Genomic DNA, 19,685 nt, shown 5'->3' with positions numbered 1-19,685 from the left:
CTCAAAGTGTCTTCTGCTACCTTAAAGACGTACGTTGCTCCCCCTCCTCCGCCTCCTCCTCCAGCCCACTCTACACCAGCCTGCAGCTTGAGGTTGTCTTCAATCACAGATGACTCTCCGAGGCAGATCTTTTTGGTGTGAGGATTTATCTAAAACATGTGGAAGATGGAAAATCAAGCTCCACAAGATTTAAAAAAAAAAAAGAAAAAGAAAAGTTGCAGAAACATGAACTTGGCATTAAAAAAGGAAAATCAGAATTTGGGACGCCGTCTCGTCTCTCCTCTTTAAGACATCCCACTCATCCCACATCAACAAATCCTTCCAGCCTGTTCTCACCCTCACTATACTCACCCCTGGGCATGCGTCTTCTCCCTGGTGTCCCACCAAGATGTAAAGCATATCTCCTTTTTCCAGAGGAAAGATGGCAGAAATAAAGACCCCATGATTGCGTTTGTTGTGGTTTTTGGCTCCTTTTCCTCCTGCAGCCCCATAAGCAGAGATCCTGAGGGGGGATCATTGCAACAGAAGGAGATTTAATCCTTGGTCTTAAATGAAGTGCTTTTAGGCTTAGCCACGCACTGTATACCGTAATGGATAGCAAATACCTCATTACACTGAGCAAATGGCTGCAGATGTCTGTTGTAAAATGTGGATTATGAAATAGTTACCAGTGATCCTAATAAGATTCCTTATTACGAACTCACATCGTGTTAATGTGGCTAGGAATTACATGTGTGTATAATTTAACTACCAAAGTCCACTTTTTACAAAAACCGGTACATGTTCCCTGGCTCGGTATCACCAACCACTTACAGGTATCTGTTAGTAGCAGGCACCTTCCACATCTGAATTCCTTTCAAGTGTCCCTCCTTCCCCACGGTAACGTTGATATTTTTGTTCCTGTAAGTGCTGTCACACTGGGCTTGGGTTGGGCCCTGTGGTCCACTGGCACCGCATGATGTAAACCACCAAGTCATCAGAGAAACCTCTACAAAAGGCAATAGAGGGGGAAAAAATACTGCTTTTAGTTGTTTAATAAGCTGCAAAAACTATAACCATTTTCACATTGTTATGTGGAGGGGGGGGAAGTACCAAAAGCATGAAAATCAGTAAACAGCTGAGATAAGATACACAGTAAAGAACAGATGCATACATATGGCACATCTATAAGAGTCACAGGTAATTGCATTAAGGAGCTGGCATGTAATTGCCGAACACAGGCTGGATTAAAAGCTTCTGGTTAGCTGTGATGAGTAAACAATTGACCACCTGGTGTGCAAATTGTGCAAACAGAATGGATTAAAGATGACACAGTAGACTGGGACACTTCAGAAATTCACACGCTATACAAGATAACTGCTGGAGCTGTGCACTACCTGAGGCCAAAGGCTCTGGAAGGGGGCTTAAGAAATCTTCAAAGTCGGTCGCGGGCAGCAGAAAGTTGAGATCTGATGGAGGGGAGGGGAAGCCAAAGTAAAGGTAAAGGCAGGGGAAGAAAAAAAAAGAGAGGAGTCACAGTCACTCATCTGGATTTCACCTGATTATGAACTATATTTAGAATGAAAGTGGCACAGATTTCCTGAGAACAGGGCTACACCATGAAAACCTTTCTATCTTGGCAGTGTTTACCCACTGTGGAGCGTACAGACACGGGATTTTTGTCCGTTTATTGGTGGTAAAGGTTGTACGCTCCTCATTGCCAAGCCCTTAGGCAATGAGGAGCGTACAATGTCCGGCAGCCTCGCCTCTGTCAGTGCGCCCCAGGGTGGCTGTGGCTACAATGTAGCTTGCCATCACCAGTGTGTGAATGTGTGTGTGAATGGGTGGATGACTGGATATGTAAAGCGCTTTGGGGTCCTTAGGGACTAGTAAAGCGCTATATAAATACAGGCCATTTACCATTTACCATAACAAGAGCCGTTAAGGTCTTATAACCCTCTCGAACACAACAAGATCCCCGCATAGAGTGAGATCATAAATGTGATGGGCAGACTCATTATTCTGAATTATTGCTTTCTAAATTTACTCTAGAAACCTGATTTAAAGCCGAAGTCAGTTAGAAAATGTTCCGTCCTCGCCCAACTGCAGAAGCGCAACAGACAACTGCGCCTCCCTGGAGGCTTCAAACCATATTTCTCCTAAATCCCGCCGAAACAAAAACAGACCTTTTCATGTCTTTGTTATTAGCGTAGCACCATAGTGGCTTGTAAAAGTCTGCTCTCTACTTTGAGAATTAAAAGCTGAAGTGCAACAACACGGGAGCAGGAATGTTGGCACACACTGCTGTCGTACTGCGGCGCTACATTTGCAGCAAATCATGAAACGTCGGTTACCCACATGTCTCAGCCAATCAACTAAACGGGGCATCAAATGAATAGCTGAGGGCCGCTGTGGTGCTGAACAAAACACAGCAGTTGGGGAGGTCTCTCTGTGCTCCTCCCAAGCTCAGCCGCAGTTTGATTTCATAAAGTGCACCGATCATTATGAAAGCAAAGACTAAATATGCGGTAAAGCAAGACAAATGTGTGTTTTAGCCCTTGAGAACTTTTAAAGAAATCTGTATTGGCTTTACTTAATGGTTGTGTGATCTTAGCTTACCTGACTGAAAGCAGGCTGCTCCAAGTGCAATGTCATCTAGAGCAACGTCAGCATTGGAGCCTTGTCCCCACACAGCTGTCACTTTAACACGAAACCTGGAGCAATCAGAGAATTACAGTTGTCTTTTCTTATGAAAAAGCAGCAGGATTTCAATCCCAGCGAGTGTACTTAAAAGTAGGAGTGAAATCTCTTTTATTATGAGCACTAAATCTGATTACACATTCTTTAGATGAAAGGAGCAATTTTCCTTTTCTTATCACTGACCTAAAGCATGTACTCATCCCTAAGCTCCACTATCTCTGACAGGGGAAAACAAAGGAGAAAATGAAACTTTATGGAGCTCCATGGGAAAAAGAGGTGAGTAAACCTCAACGACACATCATCCCTTTAACACACGAGAGATCAGCCTTTATTCTTTCATTCCTCCCCCTGTTTGTTTTCCTCTTATGTACCCGTGATGAAGGTCAGTCAGTTCCAGGGCAACCGGTTCCCAGTTATCTTCGGCTTGACCATTCCTCTCCCAGACCGGTACCGCGGCGACTGTCCCGTTTTCCTCTATAGCCACTTGCAACGAGCCATTAAAATGACCACGCAGGTACAGAGAGAAATGCATCTACACAAACAGAGATGAAGATCATTAAGATTTTTGGCGAGATATTTAGTATGATTTGAACTCCCCCACACAGACACAGACAAGACAATCAAACATGCTTAAATTGAATAATTCAACTACTACGTCAGGCGAGTAACTGACCTGGCAATCAACAGAAGAGACTGGACGAGGGAATGCAGCGCTCTGAACGAACGCTTCTTTAAGTGAATTACTCTCTCTGACAGGGAGAAACAAGAAGTGCCCTAGGGGAAGACAATAAATGTAACACATTTACCAGGTTATGTGATTTAGCTAGTTAGTTAGTTAGATTTTTGAGCCGAACCCACATCAATCTTTCTTATTGATCAACATAAACCAGCAGCTTATAAAAGTAATGACTTTTATGGAGACGCAAATTGGCCATAGACGCGAGGCAGATAAAGTACTTAAAGCTAAAAGAATAAAGTGCTGTATGAATGTGGGGTTAAAATGTGACTTGTAGACTAAAGCGCATTGAGGTTAACAGAGCTGTAAATGTAATGCAATGCTCTGCTAGTCTCAATGAATGCCGGACACTAATTTGCTTGCTAAATGACTTGTGTACAGCCACAAGATGGTCAGCTGACATTTCAGTCAACCTGAATAGAGCATATTAACTACCAGTTACAATTACATCTTTTATTTCATCTTCTGCTGGCAATCCTGCTTTCATCCTCTTTCGACATGCAAAAAAACCTCCTGCAGTGTTTTACATTTGCCTGACAAACGAAAGCTCCACAGTTCAATCCTGGGAAGAAACTTACACCCCTTGGGGTTGCTTCAAGAGCATCCAGCGTAAAAATGTTGCCAGATCAAATACGTGGCACTACCTGCTGCGGCAAGCCCTCGTGAATAAGGAGTAGCACCCGTCAGGTCTTTCTGACAAGCATACATATGCTTTAAAGTTACACTGCGAACTAGAAATGACCTGACAATGCTTCTCAGACAATGCAGCAATAGCGGTTTTATTGTTTTTACTTACTGAACATCAAAACAAGCATTCTCGTCATTGGCTGTGTATTAAAAAAGAGTAAATGCAAAAATCCTGTTTGCAACAAAGGAAAATTAAGAAGTTTTGACACAAGGAAATGTGAGCTTCAAAAACAAATGAGGGTATTTTCCCATCACTCCACACTGCAATAATTCATCGGAGCTGGAGGAGATTCACCAGAGGAAGAGTAATTAAATTAGGGCATAATTCACATGTGCTGTGCACACACACGCACACACATTCACACACACATGCAGACACAAACCTTGTGTGCGCTGCAGAGCGAAACCCTGCATGTCTTTTCTCTTCATGAGCTCATCTCCTGCAACTCTCCTCCAGCCCGAGTGCTGGTTGGACATAGACCAACCACATGAATCCCCGTCAAACGAACAGTATGAGCCAAAGGGGAGAGCATCTGGGAAGGAAGCAGATTATCATCATACTTCAAAAAGACAGAAACCACAGCTGCTAAAAAGTCCATCTCCTACCCCGGATTCCTCGTCTTTCAGACAAGAATTATATTTTGAAAGAAATCATCCGAGCACAAATTATACGGAGGATGTTTTTCTTCACGTGAAAGTCGCGCGTGTGTGTGTGTGTGTTTTCTTCTGTCACTCTCCACACTTTGCACTACACGTGTACTGCGACACATTTCAGATCAGAGCACTGCGATTACTCCCAGACCTTTTAGGATGTTTTTTTCAGTTTCACCTTCAAAGTGAAAATGTTGTCCAACAACTCCAAAACATAGTGACTCTTATCAGTTTTGGGGGCTTGCAAATACTTCACTGGGTCAACATATACTGCTCAAAAAAATTACTTCTTTGAGAAGATGCCACATTGTTTGAAATGAAAATTCTTATCTTACAGAGGGTTGAAATAACAGAAACCCTGAAAATCTAGATTAAAAAATGATGCAGCAGGCTTGTCCATTTTCCTGATATTCCATTGCTGCAACTCAAGATATTACTTAGTAATTTGTATGGCCTACAGGTGCTTGTGTGCATGACTGACATCCTAATGAGACGACTCATGGTGTCCTGGGGGATCTCCCATCAGATCTGGACCAGGGCATCACTGAGTTGCTGGAACAGTCTGAGGTGCACCATGAACTAGTAGGAATCCACTGCAACAGCACAGGATCTGACAGAAGGTGCTGTTGCCTAACCGATCTGAGGTCTGTGTCTCCCTCCATGGATACGTTTCCCCAAACCATCACTGACCCACCACCAAACTGCTTGTGCTGAATGATGTTAAAAGCAACTTAATGTTCTCCACAGGTCAACCTGCTCTCATCTATGAAAAGCACAGGGCAGAAATGGCCTTCAGACCACCATCATGAAGTCTGTTTCTGATTGTTTGGTCAGAAGCATTCACACCAATAATCTTCTCATCCTGTGGAGCAGATACTGGTTGTCCTGGTTGATTAAAGTCTTTGTACGACCCCCTCCTGCTCTCCTAGAATAACTGTCTGTCTCCTAGGATACCTCAATGCTCTTGGAGATACCCTACCTGTGCAACCTCTGTAGGGTCCAGGTATTGCCTCATGCTACCAGTAGTGACACTGACCCTGGCCAAATGGAAAAACAATCAGAAAAGATGAGGAGGGAAAAATGCCAGTGACCTCCACCCGTAAAACCATTCCTGTTTTGTTGCCTGTTGTTAATTTCATTAATACCAGAGGAGCTGAAACTGATTAACGATCCCCCCTGCTGCCTAACTGACCAGATCAATATCTCAGGAGTTGAACTGGCGTTCCTTCATATCTGAGGTAATGTATTTTGCTGAAAAGCTAGGACATGAATCACTTGTTGCATAAAATGCACAGCACACATGCAGACTATCCTTTGATAGGTTTAACCACCAAGAAGTATGAGGTCAAATAATCAATGTAAAACATATGTGTAGGCATATCTTTGAGCTTTTTAGGTACCTTGTGATAAGGCTATGTTTATGCTATGGAAGCTTCCCCGACTCCACCTTTGTCCTTGATGCAGACGGGAGATCGGTGTAATTCTTCTCCTCTCACTCTAAGCATGTATTTAATTGTGAAAGAAGCCAGAATACAGATAGAGCTGTTTCCAGTTTTTGTGCTAAAATAGACAAAACATGTAAGCCACCTCTCTATAGAACCCACAGAGATTAAATTGATACCGATGTTTGCACATAAAAGTGGTTAAGACACCCGTGTGCTCGTTGAAGAAATTACATCTCCGCTGTGGCCTTTCCCCCCAGCGTTTCACAGCTCAAGTGCTTTAAATAACCCTGACTATATCGATTTTACTGACTGAAGCGTTTTGCCTTTTCAGTGTCTCGGAGAGTTTTTTCTTTGCACACAGTGATTGATGTTATAAAAAAGAGAAAGAGGTAATTTGTTAGATTGTGATGTGAGAGGAACTGAAAGGTAATGACTGATGCTTTTTTGTGCATGTTTTTTTCAATAGGATAATAAATCTGCAAAGGGTTTATCATATTATCTGAAATCTTTGATGTAGACAGAGAAGAGAGCTTTGAAAAGAGAACAGCCTATTGGATTCCTGACACTACATTTTACTGCTAATTAGGAAAAAACACACTAGGCGGTGAAAGCGTTTTAATGCAAATTATCCGAGGAAGAGAATCTGCACTCAGGTTTCAGACTTTAAACACCCCACATAATACTTATTCTCTACACTTTAAATTTATTGTGTAAAGGCCCTTGGCATGGAATAATCTTGTGCCTTTGGTGAAAGGATTAACAATTTATCATGGACTTAAATTTTATACAGCTAATGCAAATGGATTACAGCTTGCCAATAGCTCGCTGACTGCTTCAGGACTGCGCAACAGTACGCTGGCCTGATATAACTCCCGATGTGCACAAACTGAAGCATTCACACGTGTTTTCCTGCTCATAATGCTGTCGCTATAAGAATCGGTCAGATGGTGCAGATGAAATCGAATCAAATACATCATCATAAAAGCTCTGCTGCACTCTGTGTGATTTTATTTTAAAAAAACAACAAAAACAAAATCTCACCACAGATGAAGCCCTCGTCTTCTCCATAAGGACAGTCCGTGTGGAAGTTACACACTTGGCTCGTGGCGATGCACTCTCCTGAGTGGTTGCAGTGGAAAGATTCCTCACAAATGGGACTCATTTCACCGAAATGGTGTTCTGCAATGGAGACAACCACACAACAACTGTAACAAGGTACAAAGCAGATTTAGAGGCCCGGTGAGTTAGGATGAGCGACGAGGCAGCTTTTACAGGAAGGTCGGTTGATTCTGCGGAGGGGCTTTTCTTGACTCGCTGCTCTATACCGTAGAGACTTGAAAAATGTGAAACCACTGAGAAAAAAGGTTCAAGAAATCTGCAAAACAGACCAGGCATCTTTTGCCTGTTTGCAAATTGACCGCAAATCATGAGCTTTTAAATTTTCCTGACACCAGAGCATTTTTGTGTGCTGACATTAACTTGCAAAACATGCATGAGACAAAAAAAGTAAACCTAAACACATTTTGAGTGAATCAGTTTTCATGAGCAACCTTAACTGTAATCTGTAGAGAGAAAAGTTCTCCTGTAGCAGCTGTGGAAACGTTAAAACACGAGTATGTGCTACTGTGAAAGTACCTCAGGTTTTAAAATAAAGTTTACAGCTGGTTCCTTTTATCTGGTCTGTACGGTTGTAGGTGCTTATCACAGGAAATGACCATGAGCATCTGGTTTGAAAGCTCTTAACGACCTGATAAACTCACCTGATTCACAGTTTATGAACTCCAGCGAGTCCAGAGCCACAGTGGCTTCTCTCTCACACGAAGTGTAGAGCAGGGTCACCTGAAAGGGTCCAGCCACCCAGCCAATCGGAACTCCAAAAATCTGCCACTCAAGCCTGCATTAAGCAATCACACAGAAACAAAATCAATCGAATTTCTCACATAAGCAGCAGCCCTGGGCCATGTACTATGAAGCGAACTCAACATACCCAGGGTATCTCTCCAATATCTAGATTCACTTGCCCTAGCATCAGCAATTTGGGTAGCGTCAGCAAACTCTGGTTTTCCCCTCTGGGTTCACATGAAAGTAGTTGCTTTGGCAACAGCCAATAAGTATACTGGCAGCAGAGGGGCTGAGTTTACAAAGGATCCAGAAAGTATAAGATTACAAGAATTTAAAGAGGTTGGACTCATAATACAGACCGATGCTCATCAGTGAAACGCAAAACCATCAGCCCCTCTTACTTTCGATGTGCAGAGGTTTGAGGAGTGGTGACACGATTTAGGTGATTCATTTATACCTGATAATCTCTTACTTGGAGTATAACCTGTAAGTCACCATGGTGATTTACCCCAGGAAGAAATGAACCACCTTCATAATACAATAACCTCCGTGCTAACCCTGAAGTTCATTCAAAGTACACACTTCTGAACTTTTGTGGACCTTACCTGACGAAGGTGCACGTGAGAACCAAAGATCTCACACAGAGCTCACATCAAAATGTCAGCTCACCAGTGCAAACTACACGTATTATCCAGCTGCAGTGATTTGTAATGATGGGAGAAAGCGCAGGTAATAGACTGGTGCATTCATAGCTAGTGGTGATCTCGCTGTGACCTGCCTCCAGCATGCTCTTCTCAGACATCATCTTCACCTAAACCAAAAAGACTCTTTCCATTAGTGAAGTGAAAACTGTTTCCTGCTGTGCGCTACATTTGAAGACAACTGCGGACCACGTCCTGACTTGACTCTCCCCCACGTCTTCCAAAGTTCACATGTGAAAACAGCTACATGTGTATCTTTTTTTTCTAACTCTAATTTTTGGCTTTTATAGTTACATTAAAAAGAAGTGCATTAAAAGTAAAACAAGTAAAGGTTAAAACAAGAGTATCTTCACTTTCTTGCCTTCTTTATGCAACATTACTGCCAAGATGATTTATTTTGTATAAAAGCCTGCACTGCAGTTTCTACAGTCAAGTTTGCATTTGTTATATGTTCTGCTAAAGCCCTCTGCATTCTCTGAAATAAAGAACCTTTGTAATGTATGAAAACTGAAGCTGAATATTAAAATCCTTCACCTGCACCCTCTTCTCATTTCTCACCATAGTGTTTTACTAAATAATGTTTGAGCCTTCTTCCATCTGTCATTTATTGGCACATTTCCACTACTGCTGCCATTATCAACCATGGGAACCGCACTCCTCCATGAGCATGTGTTCCACGTAACAAAAGCACCAAACATGTCGCTATTATTCAGCATAATCCATCTGTCACCTTGTCATAAGTCCAACCTGATTGTGTTTTCACAAAGCTGGCCCACAGCTGTGTGATTATAGGTGGCGTAATAAAGCAAAGCAAATCCTGCTACCTGGGATATGTGACAGCACCCAAGATTTACCTCACACGTCACAAATCCTGCTCTCCATTTCTAAAAATACGTCCATGCTACGTAGCGCCAACTGCGCAACCCTATCGTATATGCAAACTAGACTATTTTCACCACGAAAGCTGTTTAGAGATCAGTGCCCGGAAATTATGTTTGACCATTGAAACTTTTGCCTCTGCAGTGCTGCCTGATCTCCTCTGGTGTGACAAAGCAGTGATCCCTCATCTATGTTTTCATTCAGAGAAAGCAGGAGGTGGTGAGCAAAGTTTGTACTGATGTGATCAGAAGAAGTTGCAATGTTTCCAACACACACGGTGGCAAATGGTGATTAAGTAGGACGCTGTGTCGACAAGTCTAACTCCTGTTAACGCATTCACACCACCTGGTCACCAGTTTGCTCCTCACACGACGCACCACCTTGAGTCTAGGAAACTTTGGACTACGTCAAGTTCTCATCACGAGGATTGTTTCTCCACACGAAATCCAGGCCTGCGGACGTTCAAGGTGAATAGGAAAATCACAGACCGCACACTGCGAGTGATTAAAAATGGCAGCAGCGATCAAAGTGGTTTTGAAAGAGAGATTAGCCTAATTCTAAGTGGTACGGGTTTTTTTTTTGCTTATTTGTCTGTCCCAAGTACACAAAACTTTTTGACAACACCTCATACAGCCCGATGTCAACTCCTGTGACCATTCAGTCTCTATTATGCACTTAACAAAATTGCGCCATATGTCAATACGCATGACATCCCACACAACGCACAACACACACTGAACTACTTCACTGAAAGATGAAGCCTGTTGGATGGTAACTGTGCTTTAAATGAAGAGTGTGTCCAGACATTGTATCTGCAGATTTTGTTGGATGAATAGCCAGCTTAATAAATAAAGTCACTGTGTGTGAGTGTGTGTGCTTGTGACTCATAATGGAATTGCACAGCCCATTACTGCGCAGCCACTAACAAACCCAATGTACAAACTTATTGCATATGCCAATCCATCCTCCTCTGTCCTAACCAATTATATGTAACTTCATTTCCAGCCTGCTTCTAGTCTCAGGAATGCTTTTAGCTGTTCTAAAGATAGTTGTGCTTCAGCATTAGATCAATAGGAAATATCTGTCCGTGTTTCCCAAACAACACGCAGTCACAATTCTACAGTTTGCCTTAGATGGTAGGCAGGAAACATTTTTCTTACATAACTTTAGTGGGACAGAAGTGTGCCTTCTGTTTTTTTTTTTCAGTGAAGAGGACTGGTTGTGTTGCACAATAACAAAAGGTGAGTGTGTTCGCTGACCTGCGGTCGTCTCGTCCCCTGTGGTGCAGCATCTCCGAGTGAACGTCTGAATCTGGTTGAGCAGGCTTGATCAGCAGTGTGAGGTTCCCCACCACGGGGCCGGCCTCATACACAGCCACCTGAAGCAGGCAGTCCATGCTGCTTTTTGGCAATACTGGGCTCATTAAGTGGTAGTCACATTTCCCAGAGGCCTCAGCTTCAGGTGACGGGGTTAAAAGAAGGAAGTGTCCTAAGGTAATAAAACAAAGTGGAAAATTCATGGTTGACTATTTTATAGCAGCCTCATAACACTGTCTAATGCTTTAGCGTTATGACAAATTCTGGATTAGGGTATATTTGAATATATGAAGCACAGAGTGAAAGAAAATGTCAAGTGAGAAGCAACGTTTTCACACAGTAGCTCAAAGACGCTTCTAAACATATTTGACAGAAGAAAGAGGAACACTGTGTATCAGAGCACACTGATTTAGCTGCTCCTCTGTGAGTCTCTGCACTCTTACCATCAGACCTTCCCTCTGAGTTGTCAGTTGCAGGCATCATCCCAGCCTTTGTACTCTGTGGTTGCTGTGGCGACACCAATAACCAGTCACTTCGGCTGCTGTTCGATAAAGTCCAGAGACACGGTGACTCAAAATCACAGGAGGGAACTGCAACACATGAAACAACAAAGATGAAAACTCAATTTTTAAAAAAAGAGTCCATCAAATTATGTAGATTATTTGTTGTTGTTTTTTTAATGTTTTTGTCTGAATGTGTAATTACTGTATCGATTTAAAAATGCACTGATTTGATTACAGCTCCAAGCTAACAAATATACTGAAATATAAACATAAAATACGTCTTAATGGCATTTTTTTCCCCACTAGCCTGAAATAATCATATTTATACACACATGCAAAACAGCCCCAAATCTAAGAACTGAAAAAGTGTATATTTCTCACGTTATCTTTATCCCACTATGTTTAAAATCTTGAAACGAACTGATACTGTATTAAAGAAAAAAACAACTTGTCCGCAAAACTTCACAGTAAATAAACAGCATCTGCGATTTCACAAAAAAAGCCTCCAAACTCATTTATATGAATGCCTGAGTGGGGATGAGTAACACCATATGTTTTTTAGGCTTTTTTTTGGGGGGGGGGGGGGGGGGGGGGGGGGGGGGGGGATTGGGGTGGCGGTGGTGAGTGGAAATATGAGAAATGTGTTTCTTTATTATCTCGAGACCAGAAAAATCCCAACAGAACTAAAGAAAAAAGTTAGGATGCAACTCCTCCAGTGATGCTTCTCTCTGAAAAGATCTCTCTTTAATATAAAAAACTAATAAAACGCAAATTCCAAACACATAAAGGATAGATAAAACTAGACAGGAGAAACTGTGCCTGAGAAAATGAAAAGCTATGAAGGATATATATTTTAAAAAAGCCACAACATTTTAAAAAAATTGTATAAAATGTCAGCTCAAGGCCTTTAGTTCCACTAAATCAAATTTAAATCCAAAATCTGTTTAAAAGTCAAACAGACAGAGCCTTTGACTGATTTTGTGTCTGTCTGTGTGGGGGTCGATGAACAGGAAGGGGACGGAGGAGACGTTCAAGACATCATGTGACAACTGGAGAGGAAACTGCCTTAACCACTAATATGGCAGCAAGCCAGGGGAATTAGGAATCCCTCCTGGGATAAAGCACAGAATTATTAACTAATTATTTCATATTAACCCACATTCATTTCTTTAAACCAGATAAAAGAGTAGCCTTCCTCTGATCACAAATGATATAAAAATGTTGCTTTTTCACAGGCATCAACATGCTACTTGTGCTCCTGGCAATCTAACAGGGGAGTGTTGTTACAGCTCGAGTGATGCTTGCACTTGAAATTCAAAATGGGTAGTTTTGTCTCAAAAATCCAGTTTTTCAGGGATAATTCCCAATGTAGTCATCTTTGACAGATGCCAGTCTTTTTGATCCTCTGCCTGCACGACAAACTACTCAGGTTCTTAATTTAACCATGCTTTCCAGTCAAAGAAATATTCATGTAGATGCATGCAATGAGTATAAGAAAAGCAATAAAAACAACCCAGGTGATAACTGGAATACAGATTTTCAATTTGTGTCAAATCATCAAAGGGGCGATCGTGGCTCAAGAGTTGGGAGTTCGCCTTGTAATCGGAAGGTTGCCGGTTCGAGCCCCAGCTTGGACAGTCTCGGTCGTTGTGTCCTTGGGCAAGACACTTCACCTGTTGCCTACTGGTGGTGGTCAGAGGGCCTGGTGGCGCCAGTGTCCGGCAGCCTCGCCTCTGTCAGTGCGCCCCAGGGTGGCTGTGGCTACAATGTAGCTTGCCATCACCAGTGTGTGAATGTGTGTGTGAATGGGTGGATGACTGGATATGTAAAGCGCTTTGGGGTCCTTAGGGACTAGAAAAGCGCTATATAAATACAGGCCATTTACCATTTACCATCAACACATCAGTATTCTAGATACAAACTCACAGTGGCTGTCATTGTCCAGGGGATGAGGAAGAAACTCATCTGGGAAGTCTTCGTCCAGAAATCGGTCAAAAAGGGCGTGGCAGGTACTGCTCACTAATGACAGAGACAAACAGGTTTTATTAGTTCGAGATGTCATACAAGCATTTCACTGTCTTCAGTCACTCTAGTAAACTGCAGCCATCAGAACCGCTTTAACTCTTCATGGCAAAAATTCAACAAGGTGTTGGAAACAGTCCTCAGAGAGTTTGGTCCATATTGACACGATAACATCTCGCAGCTGCTGTAGATTTTGTCGGCTGCACATCCATGGTGCAAAACTTTCCATCACATCCCAGAGGCTACTGGACTGAGATCTGGTTACTGTAGTTCTTAGTGCTTAGTTAGTAATAAAGGACCAAACCTGTGCCAAACTGTACAGAGAGAAATTCCCTAACACCATTACATCATGACCATTGATACAAGGCAGGGTTTATCTATGCTTTCACATTTACGCACATCCTCAGACCAGGCAAGACTTTTCCAATCCTCTGTTGCCAAATTTTGGTGAGCCCATGGGAATTGTAGCCTCTGTTCCCTGTCTTTAGCAAGCAGGAGTGGCACCTGGTCTTTTGATATGGTCACCTTGATTGATTTGATTGATTTTCCCATTGATTTGAGATACTGTTGCCTTCCTGTCAGCTTGAGGCAGTCTGGCTTTTCAACTCTAACCTTAGGTAACAAAAAGGCATTTTCACCCAAAGAACTACCGCTTACTTGATATTTTCCTCCTCTTGGAGCATCCTTTGTACTGTAAACCTGACATGCCTAAATCTATTAAGTTGCTGTGATTGGCAGGTGTACCTAACAAAGTTGCCAGGCAGTGTATCTTTTTGTTTTGATAAACAGAATCAATAATTTTCATGGATGAGTCAAAGAGAAACACTCAGATTTAGTATGAATAGCTAAAATAAAGGAGGTTTACAGCAGCGTCTACCAATAAACCATGCTGCTGCAAACAAGACGAAACAAAGTGTAACACTGTTAAGAAAAACATCAAAGTGGTCGTCTGAATCCAGGCTGTGGAAACCTAAAAACTAATATGACGCATAATTGCCCTGAGTTTCCACTGCTGCCTCGTTAGCGCCGAAACAAAAGTGCTACAAAACGAACACCAGAATTTTCAGGTGTGAAAACATATTGTTAGCATGAAGTTTCACATGAATTAGAGGACTTTACATGTCAAGACGAAAAACGAAAGCAATTACCAACTGGCCCTTTCCCAGCTTAACTTTTATTTTATTTGATTCCTTATTTTTTTGGCATCTGTCTGAGACCTTTAATAAAACAAAGTGGGGTTCTGGCAGCACTTCACATACAAGCAAGAGTCATGGAAAGGAATAAAATTGCTGCGATACAGTAACTTTAACAGTAAACCAACGCTTTTAGATACACAAGCCTTGAATCCATGAAAAAAACAGCAGTAATTTCTGCTATGCAAGAAACTCCACACACTGGAAATTCTTCCAGCATGTGGCACTTTCTGCAGCTCATTGTGAAACCAACCTCTCAGTCTATTAGATGTAGCTGAGTCAAAATGTTTTTACTGTCCCCCGTTTAATTCCATCCCTTTCAAAGACAGCTTGCCTTGAGGCTTAAATGCTCACACAACCACCAAAATATAATATTTTTTATCTTTTTCTCCTCGTAGATAAACTCCTACATGAATGGAAATATACATACAGAAATAGCATTCACTGCTTCGCAGCAACAATCAACAGACATGCTCTTATTTTGGAGACGCAAGCTGAAAGAAAAAGTCACATTCAACGTATTAACTAGCATGACGAGTGGACAATGAGGGAGATGATAATATCTTAGAGGGTCACAACTCAAATGTTGCAATGGCCCCTGAACAGTGGCGTTACTGTTATCTGATGCCTGCAGGGCAAAGTCAAAAAAGCCAAGCAGGACAAATTCAATAGCTGAAATTGCTGTTTACTGAAAGCGGTTAGTGATGCTAATGATGAGGAGGTGAGGGGTCGTGCCTATGAATGGCAGCCTTGCTATTTATTGATAATTATGGAATAACAGCTGCTATGGATAGTTCCGAGCACGGAAACGGGAAAAATTAAACTGTAGGAAAAAAGAAAAGGATTCAGCCAAAAGAAGAAAAAAAAATTAACCCGCTATTATTAACATAAGCTTGGGAATCCCCCAAGAATCCAAACTTTTTATTTTACTCCCTCCAACTCCTTTCTTATCTTGTCCAGTATGGATTTAAAAGATAAAGAACAAAAGAAATACAAATTAAAAAAAAAACACCCAAACACTCTCTTTTAAGCTAGAAAGGAAATGAAAGAATTACTGAACTATCTGCATCATCATCAGCCGGCAGCGAGTTTCTTTGATGACAATCCAGGACCCCGACTACACTGTTACTGCACCAAGGCCTTTGAGGAGAGTGTAACTTTTAAAAGCTGTCAGCTCAGTTGAAAGCAAAGCCTGCCCTTGTTAGTTTCTCTATCAAGGTACTGTGGAGTCAGAAAACTGCTGTGCGTTGTAGTTTAGCTAAGTTCAAGGACGGGGCTTTGTTGCAGATCTGAACAGCTCAATAGAAAAGGCAGCAAACTAGCAGGGGCCTCTTTGCCACCAGTTTGCTGTCTCTCCGTCACTCAGCAGAAGTGAAACCATTAAGAGTGAGCTTTTGTTTAAAAGCAAGATCAGCCAGAATCAAAGGAACTTATCATCAGGCCACAGAGCAGCGGCCTGATGATAAGGTGGATAACCTGGCCTCCATCTCCTTACCCATCTCCTGCTCTGTCATCCATCGCATACGCTGGCCTCTCAGAGGATTTGCTTTGCACTACCAGGAAATGTATGACAACAACAACAACAACAACATCTGGGCGTGCCTAGAAAGCTTTTTTTTTTTAAATGTACGTGTGAATATTGGCTGCTTGTCAAGTCAATAAAACTCCAAAATTGCAGCTTCAGAAGGACTCGGAGCAATTTTCTAATGAGCAGACCATGAATTATACAGTTTTTATCTTCAAGGCTAGTTTCTGAGTGCTGAAAGCTATTTGTTACATCAGCCTCGGCACTTGGATAAACACATTCGCTCTCCATGTGCTCATGAAAGTGGCATGCTGTAAATGCCTGAGCTAAATTAAGCTAAGCAAGGGTACAACCAGAGCACTGCCTGATGCTATTTACACGCTCGCTCCTGGATTCTCTTTCTCTACCTGTGCCTAAATCATCATATCACCTGACTGAGGGCATTTCTCACTCTCTCTAATGAGTTTTGTAGTTTTGCTGCAAATTTTGCTTCCAGACCAACAAATTAATCATCAATCAATTATGTTGAAAAGGTATTTTTTTCACTTTTGGTGTTATTTAGATGCCACCTTCCGTTTTCACCATGATTAGGGTCTACTGGTCATTTTCACTTAACTCACAAATAATGCTGAAAATAAAGTTTGCATTATTACGGCTGTGGACGTTTTGAGTTACAGGTTGGTGCCATAATGGTATAAAACATGGACGTAGTTTCCAGGTCAGAAAAATCATGCCAGTGTACAAGTACCTTGAACCTGCATTCTACCTGAAGGCCACCAGATGGCGATAGCTGTGGTCTAAAGCAGCGGTCGCAATCTTAAGTTGTTAGCCAGTGGGTGCATGGTTTCATGGTCATACTCGCCCTCTTTGTCGCCTCTGTTTTATTGCAGCCAAGATGGCGATGGCATTAACACTCATGCTGAGGCTTCAAAACAGGACTTCAGAAACCAGTGGCTGATGTCACAGTAGCTACGACCACTTTCTATTTTGTCTGTGGTTGGTGCCTGCCAGACTTGTCTACTAGGCATCACTTTAGCTAATTTGAGCATTTGAGGAGCATTTTAAAAACAAACAAACAATGTAATTACATGTCAAATGATATGTAGCTAGTGCACTTAATGGGCTTAAGAGCCAATGTGAGGAAGTTTTCTAAATCTGGTGAGTGAAATTCGGATATTTATTTGTGGGTTTGCGCTAATGGCTACACTTTGCTATCAAACCCCATTGTAGTTAGCTGATAACTTAGTATTCCCACTTCTCATTCAATAAATCTAGCTCCAATAACTCAACGTAGCAACAACAGTAATGCAGTAATGGGTGACAGCCCAGATGTGTGTGTTTTTTTACGATCTATATATCTGAGAAAACCAATAAAGGGAACAAAAGTGGAAAGAATAATATCTGCTTAAAGTTTTATTGTAAGCCATCCAGTAGTTCCTACAGATATTCTTAAACAGATATGTGTACTATTTAAGTAACACCTGATTAGGTGGATTTATACCTCCTTTAAAACAGCACTAGAGCTCAGTGGGACATGACACAGTTCTGCACAGCTCTCACACCTGGTAAAAATAAAAAAATGAGTGTGGAAACATTAAGTACCTACAATTTATCTCCTTGCGCATTATGCAGAATCGTCCTTTGTAGGAAGAAGCTTCATCTCTCCACACTCGCCTAATAAAGTCCTTAACCTCTCAAATCTCTTATTCGCTACCAGGCCTTTATCCTTCATTCCCAAGATACATGACAGCTGAACTGGCTATAGACAGAGCCACGATCTATAATTGAAATGAAAGTTCAGCATTTCAGAAGTTCAGAAGTGAAGACAGATGGTGGTTTAGAAGGAGATTAATCAAAAAGGAATAAAATATGGAACTAATATTGTTCTGATATGGAAAAAATACAAGCCCCACCTCCCCACCCCCAGAAAAAACAATACTAGATCTTAATGTTTTGCCTTATTAGGATTTTATGTCCCACACTACAATTTATTCACCAAAGTGAACCATGCTTTTGCATTTTTCTCACACAAAATGTTACTTGATGCATATTTCATTTTTTTTTTCAGTTTCAAAACAGGCCACTTACATGAGGAATTCATTTCATAATGAGATGAGAACAAAATTAAAATTGACCATAGGCCATATATTATTCTATTCATTTTCTATATGGACGATAAAGAGAGAACTTCAAAGGTAATGCCTCACATGAAATTCACATAATAAAAGTCCTCAAGTTTACCCCTGTCCTTGTTAGCATCACTATCATGTGCATTTTAACCATTGTAATTGCTTTCAAGTGTGCAGTTTTGAGCAAAGTGGTCTCAGAACTATGCATTTTATTTATGAGGATGTCAAAGAAAGGGGGGAAAATGAACCAAATACACTGTAATAAAACAAAACCAGCAACTACTCACATTGCCTATTCTTGTAGTGCTTCCTTTCAAGTTAAGAAGTACGATTAAATCACAAAACCAGAAGCAGAAGTGTGCGAAGAAAAAATAAAATCAATGAAGTGGCTGGAGATCCTTCTTACTTAACTGGGGATGGGGGCAACATTTCTGGGAGACTAATGATGAAACAGTGACAGTAAAGTGACGTAAAACTGACTGTAAAATTACATCATTAGTTAGAGACTGGATTCATGGAAGTCATTTAGCAGAGTACATACACGTGTGAGTGGGGGGATGTTATGCTTTCACGTGCAGTGACTCATTTCCAATTGATTTTACTGGAGCAATTTATAGTCTGTTCTCTGGGTTATTATTGTTGGTGGAACGTAAAATGGAAAAGTGTAAAGCGCATGGTCAGTCAAGGCTAATTGGTGCATGTGAATGGCAAAGGCTGGCACATGTGACTGGAACCCGTGTAAGAGCTATGGCGGCACAGAGTGGTGAAAACCAAAATGCTGTATATGATAAAAAGCAACAAAACACACAGTTTATTACATATTTAAAAAGCAGAGCTTCAGAACTACACCACGGAGAGATAGAAGAAAGTGCCCTGTCGCCATTTGGATGTCTGGGTGAATACAAGTCAATTCCCTTTACTGGCTCGCTCAAAAAGAAAAAGCTCAGGAAGTATTCAAGATATTGACTGGGCCTCCAATTTCCCCAGATCTCAATGAAATCGAGCATTTTTGGGATGTGCTGTGGAAACAAATCTTATCATCGAGGCCTCGTTTCAAAACTTAGAGGATCTGCTGCAAACGTTTTGGTGCGTGACCTCACAGGGGACACTCGGAGGCCTCAGACAGTCCATATCTTGAATGATCCAGGGCAATTTCAAGCAGGTGGTTTTAATGTTGCCGCTGATTGGTGTACGTCCATACAGTACATTACTTTTAATTAGTTATGACTCATGGTGCAGTCGAGATGATATCGTTTTGGAGTGGGGTTCTTTTGGCTGGCGCTTTGTCAGAAAAGTATCAGAAAAGGAGAGAAAAGTAAAAGTAAAATGTCATAAATGAGTTTGAGCGAACTCAGAACAGCTATCAAAACAATACAA

At 41.6% G+C, this 19,685-nt stretch overlaps 1 protein-coding gene across 1 annotated transcript in view; it reads right to left on the bottom strand.

Moving 5' to 3' along the window:
• ltk (leukocyte receptor tyrosine kinase) overlaps nt 1-19,685 on the bottom strand; it is a 68,236-nt gene that overhangs the window by 23,332 nt on the left and 25,219 nt on the right. The window contains exons 2-14 of the mRNA XM_026151459.1: nt 13,366-13,458; nt 11,380-11,526; nt 10,880-11,108; nt 7,959-8,092; nt 7,240-7,377; nt 4,486-4,635; nt 3,353-3,453; nt 3,051-3,211; nt 2,599-2,693; nt 1,377-1,448; nt 814-988; nt 352-502; nt 21-149 (exon numbers count right to left, since the gene is read on the bottom strand). Of these exons, the coding sequence (XP_026007244.1) occupies nt 21-149; nt 352-502; nt 814-988; nt 1,377-1,448; nt 2,599-2,693; nt 3,051-3,211; nt 3,353-3,453; nt 4,486-4,635; nt 7,240-7,377; nt 7,959-8,092; nt 10,880-11,108; nt 11,380-11,526; nt 13,366-13,458 (1,775 nt within the window). The remainder of the gene's footprint in view (nt 1-20; nt 150-351; nt 503-813; nt 989-1,376; nt 1,449-2,598; nt 2,694-3,050; nt 3,212-3,352; nt 3,454-4,485; nt 4,636-7,239; nt 7,378-7,958; nt 8,093-10,879; nt 11,109-11,379; nt 11,527-13,365; nt 13,459-19,685) is intronic.

The sequence above is a fragment of the Astatotilapia calliptera genome, chromosome 19 (assembly GCF_900246225.1).
Source record: "Astatotilapia calliptera chromosome 19, fAstCal1.2, whole genome shotgun sequence".
NCBI lineage: Eukaryota > Metazoa > Chordata > Actinopteri > Cichliformes > Cichlidae > Astatotilapia > Astatotilapia calliptera.
Note: the sequence above shows the minus strand (reverse complement) of the source record. Positions and strands in the feature narration are given on the sequence as shown.